Here is an 8,377-nt window from a genome sequence, read left to right on the forward strand (position 1 = left end):
CTCCAGCTTCTAGTGTATTAAACCGAATCGTGCCGCATGTTGCCGTCGTCGAGCCACCGGCTCCCATGTCAGCTTCCACCCCGAACTCGGTTGAGGGTTCCAGAAACAAGGAACATCCCGTTGCAGCGACTGTTCCGCAATCTGCAATTCCGGTGAGATCGAGTGGAGATTTCGTTTCACACACTGAAATTACTCTTGACCTTCCCCGAAGACCACCGGTAAGTTCATCGTTAACTAGATGTAATTCCTCTATCCGGATCAATTCCTGCGTTCCGATGGATGCCGGCAGGATCAACCGTAGCGCCCCTCCTTCGATTGTCGAATCACACCCCGCGCACAGTCGCGGTCATCTACCAGAACCGATTGTAAATAATATTCCAATAAATATAAGTCAAACATCGGGATGTGTCGATATCGCAGTCGTGTGTCAGTCTAGTAGAGGCCCAATGTTACATGATAGCATAGTAGGGACAAGTGCACCAGTAGTCAGTACTATAAACCATATGTATCCACCTATGTCAAATTACAATACTACTTTCTCAACGGTCTCCTCAACGCTAAGTCAACAGTGCTTAACGAATGGTTCAGTGCAAATAGTAAATAGTTCTAGTGCATACAATAGCATAGCTGTTCCACAGCATGGCGTTATTAATTCTGGTGGTTTAGTCGACGGGTATCCACAAAGTTTGCATAATTCTGTTCCATTTGTAACAATGCAAGCATCTCGACCAGTGTTTAACTCCGGTTGTCAATCAACGTGGGTTAATAATAATATAACCAGTGCGAGAGTCGGTGGGACCAGCAGCGGGATACAGTCGGTACCCATAGTTTCATCGCATGGAGAGGGAATATTCGCCAATTGTGGGGGTGTTTCAAGGTTTGCCAACCAGTTAGTACCATCTGCATACATCACCGCCCCACACCAAGTTGGGTCACAGGCTACCCAAGCATGGCCAGGTCAAAGTTCGTTCTATACACAGTCACAATCAAAGCCACAGCAGCAACAGTCCGCTGCATCTGTGCGAAGTGGACCATCCAGCGAACAAATAGCCGCGAGACAAGTGATGCCACGAGAACTGCCAAACTTTTCGGGTGACCCCCAGGATTGGCCACTATTTTACAGTTCGTTTTATAATTCAACAGTGGCTTGTGGATACACTGACTCGGAAAACTTGGCGCGGCTACAGCGCTGTTTAAAGGGTAACGCGTTAGAAGCTGTTAGAACCCGGTTACTAATGCCAGACTCGGTGCCATTCGTAATTGATACACTGAAACGGCTGTACGGCCGGCCGGAAATTCTGATACACTCCCTCCTCCAAAAGTTGCGAGCGGCACCTGCACCGAAAACTGACAACCTACAGTCGCAAATTAATTTCGGTCTCGCGGTACAAAATGTTGTGGATCACATGTCTATCGCCAATCTTACGGATCATCTCTGCAATCCCACGCTGCTTCATGAGTTGGTGGAAAAACTGCCACCCCAAATTAAAATGCAGTGGTCGTACTACAAAAACAAATGCGCTAGTGTCAATCTGACCGCCTTCAGCGCTTTTATGTCTGAACTCATGGTAATGGCCTCGGATGTTACCCTTCCAATGGACGCTCTCGCCCTAAGTTCGAAGCCCGGAAAATCGGGCAAGGAAAAACCGAAACTGTATGTACATTCCGATGAAAATCGGGAGAGGAAAACCGTAGCAGCAGAGCAACACCTGGCTCAAACAGAACGAGCAACGAAGGCCTGTATCTACTGCGCAAACGAACATCACGAGATCGCAAGCTGTAAGCAATTTAAAGCACTGGATATCGATGGTAGATGGAAAGTAGTTAAGCAGAAAAACTTGTGCAGGAGCTGCCTCGTACCACATCGGAAATGGCCATGTCGCACAAGAAAGGAATGCGGAGTGAACGGGTGCAGGATACATCATCACATACTTCTACACTCGCCAAACAGTTCGGCCGATACTTCGAACGGCTCCGGGAATGCAAGTACCGTTGTACATCAAAATCTTCATCGTTCGACGTCGTATTCCTTATTTCGATATTTACCAGTAACTATATATGGAAACGGTAAACAAGTCAGTACTTATGCGTTTCTGGATGAGGGGTCTAGTTCCACGCTTTTAGAACGCAGTATTGCGTTGGCTCTTGGTATTAAGGGACCACCTGATGGCTTCTGCTTAAGCTGGACAGGAAATATTTCAAGGGAGGAGAAGGAATCCGAACGTGTTAGCGTGGTGATCTGTGGTGACGGCAAGCAGTTTAAGCTCCATAATGTGAGAACAGTGCAGCAGCTCCAGTTACCAGCGCAGACGATGTGCTATGAGGATTTGGCTCGTACTTATCATCATCTAAAGGGTCTTCCAGTTCGAAGTTACACGGATGCAATTCCGGGTATTATCATCGGAATAGAACATATTCGGCTACTAACTGCCTTGCGAACGCGAGAGGGACGTGATAACGAGCCGGTAGCTACAAAAACACGCTTGGGCTGGTGCGTATTCGGTAAAAGCTCCAACAACGGAGACGGGATGCAGCAGTTGAATCTACATCTCGTGGGTGAAGTATCAAACCGCGAACTGCATCAGTTAATGAAGCAATTCTTCACAGTCGAAGAGTCCAGCGTTACCGTGAAGCCAGAGTCAGAAGAAGACCGACGAGCGCGGCGAATAATGGAAGCTACAACTCGTCGTGTCGACAACCATTACGAGATAGGGCTACTATGGAGATACGATAAGCTATGCTTTCCGAACAGTTACCCGATGGCACTGCGGCGGTTACAAGCGTTAGAGAAACGGCTAAGTAAGGATCCAGTGTTAGACGCAAAAGTGAGGGAGAAGATAATGGAATACGAAGCGAAGGGATATGCTCATCGCATTACGCCGGAAGAGCAGAGCTCTACGGATCCCAGTAAAGTCTGGTACTTACCCTTGGGAGTGGTCCAGAACCCAAAGAAACCGAATAAGTTGCGGTTAATATGGGACGCTAAAGCACGAGTAGGAGGAACATCGTTTAACGACATGCTGCTAAAAGCTCCTTGTATCTCTGATGGAGGTATTGTTGCGCTTCAGACAGGGGAACATTGCGGTGGTAGGTGATATTAAGGAAATGTTCCACCAGATCCGGATACGGGATGATGATAAACAGGCCCAGAGATTCATATTTCGACAAAGTCCAGAGATAGAACCCCAGGAGTATGTTATGGACGTAGCAACCTTCGGGGCATCGTGCTCGCCAAGTCTGGCACAATTTATAAAAAACAAGAACGCATCGGAGTTTGCTGGAGCCTTTTCGAGGGCGGCGAAAGCTATAACGCAAAACCACTATGTGAATGATCTTCTAGATAGCGTAGACACCGAAGAGGAGGCCATCCAGCTAGTCAACGAAGTAAAGCACATACATCTTCAAGCAGGATTCGAGATTCGCAACTTCTGTTCCAATTCAGTCGGAGTCCTGGCGAGCATTGGAGAACCGGTAGCGCGTCGACAAATATCCATGAACCTGGAAAAATCCCCAGAATCAGAGCGAGTCCTTGGATTGATCTGGAAGCCAACGGAGGATGTTTTCACGTTCGACATAAACAGTATGAAGGAGGAGATAAAGACGCTGATTCACAGCGGAGCTACACCTAGTAAACGGCAAGTTCTACAAACGGTAATGTCCTTGTTCGACCCACTGGGGCTGATAGCGCACCTCGTTGTCCATGGGAAAATACTCATGCAACAGATTTGGAGAACCGGAACGGAATGGGACGAGCTCATTGCGGAAGAATTGTGGGACGATTGGAGACTGTGGTGTCAGTGCCTGCAGCGTTTGGACGAAGTGAAGGTACCTCGTTACTTCTTCAAAGGGGTAGGCATTACTACACTCAAAGATGCGGAAGCCCACCTGTTCGTAGATGCTAGTGAGATGGCTTGTGCATCGGTTCTGTATCTTCGCTTCATGGACAACGGTAAACCCAGATGTGTCCTAGTAGCCGCGAAAACGAAGGTCGCCCCGCTGAAACCACTTTCCATCCCGCGTCTTGAACTTCAAGCGGCAATGATCGGAACAAGGTTGATGGATTCCGTTCTAAACGCTCTAGATATTCAAATTACCAAGCGCTTCTTGTGGACTGATTCGACAACGGTCCTCTGCTGGTTGCGATCTGATAGTCGACGCTACCATCAATTCGTTGCCTTCCGGGTAGGAGAAATCCTCACCTTAAGCAGTGTTGATGAGTGGCATTACGTGCCATCGAAGAAGAACGTCGCTGATGTCGCCACAAAATGGAAAGATGGACCAAGCTTCGACCCGAACCATCCGTGGTACAATGCTCCGGAATTCGTATACCAAGCGCAGGATCAGTGGCCGTCGGAACCGCTCCAGAGTCAGGCGGAAACGGAAACCGAACTACGTGCCGTGTTTCTCTTCCACGGTACGGTGCCTTATGAGCTATTGGAAATGTCTAGGTTTTCGAAGTGGAACCGTCTGTTGAGAGCTACAGCCTACGTTCTACGAGCCGTGCGGAGATTCAAGGGAGAAAAACCTGTTAAACCAGATCATCTAACACAGGGCGAGCTGTACAATGCAGAAAACCTAATATGGAGACAAGTGCAAGCTGGGACGTACCCGGATGAGTACGCAATCCTACGGCGTAATTTAGCGAATCCCGCAAGTCCGTCTCAAATCCCGAAGAACAGTCCACTATACCGCCTTTCGGTATTCCTAGACGAGCGAGGCGTCGTCCGAATGAATAGTAGAATCTCCACCGCACCTTCTGTGCCGTATGACATGCAGTTCCCAATTGTGCTACCAAGGAAGCACCCGGCAATACGTCTTCTAACAGAGGACTACCATCGCAGGTTTCTCCACAGTAATGGCGAAACAGTTTGCAACGAAATGCGTCAACGATTCCTTGTGCCAGGATTACGTATTCTGATTCGTCAGGTGGCGAAGCAATGTGTGACTTGCCGTGTTAGAAAAGCTGTTCCAGCACCGCCTATGATGTCAGCTCTACCAAAAGTCCGCGTAACAGGGATGGTCAGACCATTCACCCACACTGGCGTGGACTATCTGGGACCAATACAGATCAAACAGGGGCGCAGTTTAGTGAAAAGGTGGGTTGCATTATTCACCTGTCTCGCGATTCGGGCTGTGCACCTGGAGGTAGTGCATAGTCTGTCTACGCAGTCGTGCGTGATGGCTATCAGGCGTTTTGTGGCTCGACGTGGTTCCCCGGAAACCTTTCACAGCGACAACGGGACAAACTTCGTGGGCGCGAGCAACCTATTGGCAAACCAGGTACAGAACATCCATGAGGACTGCGCCGTAACTTTCACGAACGGTGAGACAAGCTGGCTGTTCAATCCGCCATCCACACCCCATATGGGTGGCTGTTGGGAGCGCATGGTGCGCTCCGTTAAATCCGCTATATCTGCCATTGCGGATCATCCCCGACATCCTTGCGATGAGGTATTCGAGACAGTCGTGATTGAAGCTGAGTCGATCATTAACTCCAGGCCTCTGACGTACATCCCGTTGGAGTCAGCAGAACAGGAGTCTCTCACACCTAATCACTTTTTGCTCTTCGGTACGAAAGGCATCACTCAACCGGGGATACCTATTAAGGCGGAGGAAAATAGCTTGCGGGACAGTTGGCGTCTCGCACAGTACTTAGTGGACCACTTCTGGACTCGGTGGGTACGGGAGTACCTCCCAACTATAACGAAGCGTACCAAATGGTTTGAGCCGGTTAAGCCATTGAAAACCGGTGACCTTGTACTGGTGGTTGATGATAGTAAGCGGAATGGCTGGTTAAGAGGCAGGATCGTAGACGTGATTAAGGCGGCGGATGGACAGGTTCGGCGAGCAGTTGTACAGACTAAAAACGGAATGCTCAACAGACCTGCGGTAAAATTAGCACTCCTCGATATTCAGTTGCCTGTAGACGGTCCGGAACTACACGGGCAGGGGGATGTTACGAAACGGCTGGGCGGTTTCGCTCAGTGTGAGTTCGGTACCGCCCGTAACAGTCATTCTGACGGTACATAAACGTCACACGGAAAAATGTCAGGCAGCATTACCTCGTGGCTCGAACTGTCACATGGAGCATAATTCCATTGTGCTAAAAGTAGAGTCAATAGCCAGTCGCGTTTGTCTTAAACCTAAAGCCTTAAATCTAAAACTAAACTAAACTTACTTAAATAAAATTGAATTATAAACTATTTGGATTTGAACTAAAGTGTTTGCGTTAGTCAATTACTATTGATCGCTTAGGTAACTATGAAAACCATGCAATTTATCCTAAACTAAGTGAATACTTATACCCTTACTTATACTTAAACTAATTATAGAGATAAAAGCTAATAGTACGGCAAACAGTACGGTTCTTAAAGCTAAAAGTACAGCTAATTCCATGCAAGTTCATTGAATAAATAGCTAACGAAGAAGAAATCGTTTCGGATAAAAAACGGAAGAAAATACGAAATGTAAGCGAAAATTGTACCACATAAAATCCATTGTAAATTATCTCAACAATACATTTCAGCCTTGAAGCTGCGTAAAAGCTGCTATCTGGATCTATTCACTTCCCCATCCGAACAAACGGTTTGCACTCACTTTTCTCAGAGTCGGTAGACAGATTTGGATGGTCTTGGTGACAAATGAAAGATCACTATTGAATTTTATATCAGTACTAGAGGACCCGGCGCGTGTTGCTGCGCCATTCTAAAAAGGGGGTAGATGCATAATGCTGAAGGTAATTGTAATCTTGCAACCAACAGCTGCGAAAGAAAGAAAAAAAAATTATTTTGTAAGAACAATAAGTGATAGTGTCCAGTATATACTTTTTTTAAGCCCATACAAAGGCTTATCACTTTGACCACAACATTATTGATCTATTGTAATGTTGCCCGGGTGTATGCTGTATTCTGCACTGCATTTATGTGCTTTATCATTATTGAGTAAACGATAAGCTTATTTTTTTTATGCGTGCTTATGTGTTGAGGGTTTTAACCATGCTTCGATGCATGTCCTACTATACCAAACCTGTTTCACCCGGCGCGCGTTGCTACGCCATTCTAAAAAGATGGTACATGCATAATCCTGAAGAATTGATTAATTGTAATCTTGCAACCAAGAGCTTTCTTGTTGACAACCCATGATATTCCTTAATCTTGCCGCAAATTTCTAATCCAACGCATAAGCATTTGTGACTCGAGCAGCAAGTCCAACGTAACGATTTGGGTTTTATTACCAACCCTTAAAATGGTAATGTTGGCAAAATCGTAATAAAATATCGGTGCAGTTCGATTGAAATCAGTTGAAAACTGGTCAGAAACAATAAACTTAGTGTAACCTCAACATTATTTTCTTCATATTTTCATTTTAACAATGTATTTTCTTTTCAATTTTGTTTTTAAAATAAGTATTATATTATCTTACTTCTATTTAATTTGACCCATTATCGTGGCTTCACCGATTTATTCTTAACAATTTTGTTCCAAATTTATCTTATATTTTAGTATGGACGGCAACACTCGCGAGTTCGATTACTTTTTGAATATTGTAAAAAATTCTGTTTAATTTGTATGAGAGCCATCCCCCCTTACAGAGGGGAGAGGAATCACAATACGCCATAGAAAAAAATTTTGCCTCCAGTAACCCCCAAGTTATGATGAAATTTTTTGTTTTATTTGTATGGCAACCCCCTCTTAGAAGAAGGAGGATTCTCAATCTACCATATAAAAAAAATTCTACCTCCAAAAACCTTCACTTGCCAAATTTGGTTCCATTTGCTTGATTAGTTCCCGAGTTATGAAGGAATTTGTGTTTCATTTGTATGGGAGCCCCCCCTTCTAGAGGAAGAGGGGTCTCAAACAACCATTGAAAAAATCCTGTCTTTAGAAACCCCCACATGCCAAATTTGGTTCCATTTGCTTGATTAATAGTCAAATTATGAGGAAATTTTGGTTTTATTTAAATGGGAGCCCCCCCCCCCCTCTTAGAGGAAGGAGGGTTCTCAATCTACCATAGAAAAAATTTCGGCCTCCAAAAACCTTCACATGCCAAATTTGGTTCCATTTGCTTATTTAGTTCCCGAGTTATAAAGAAATTTGTGTTTCATTTGTGTGGGAGCCCCCCTTCTAGAAGGGGAGTGGTCTCAAACAACCGTAGAAATAAATCCTGTCTCTAGAAACCACCACATGCCAAATTTGGTTCCATTTGCTTGATTAATAGTCAAGTTATGAGGAAATTTTGGTTTTATTTGTATGGGAGCCCCCCCTCTTAGAGGAAAGGGGGTTCTCAATCTACCCTAGAAAAAATTTCTACCTCCAAAAACCTACACATACCAAATTTGGTTCCATCTGCTTGATTAGTTCCCGAGTTATTAAGAAAT

General features: G+C 45.5%; 1 protein-coding gene across 1 annotated transcript; it reads left to right on the forward strand.

Annotated features, from left to right (window-relative positions):
* The first annotated feature begins 3,105 nt into the window (after positions 1–3,105).
* Positions 3,106–6,030, forward strand: LOC128736678 (uncharacterized). The gene has a single exon (XM_053831167.1). The coding sequence runs from the start codon at positions 3,106–3,108 to the stop codon at positions 6,028–6,030; it is 2,925 nt and encodes a 974-aa protein (XP_053687142.1).
* The last annotated feature ends 2,347 nt before the right edge of the window (positions 6,031–8,377 follow it).

Source organism: Sabethes cyaneus, chromosome 2, assembly GCF_943734655.1.
Source record: "Sabethes cyaneus chromosome 2, idSabCyanKW18_F2, whole genome shotgun sequence".
Classification (NCBI taxonomy): domain Eukaryota; kingdom Metazoa; phylum Arthropoda; class Insecta; order Diptera; family Culicidae; genus Sabethes; species Sabethes cyaneus.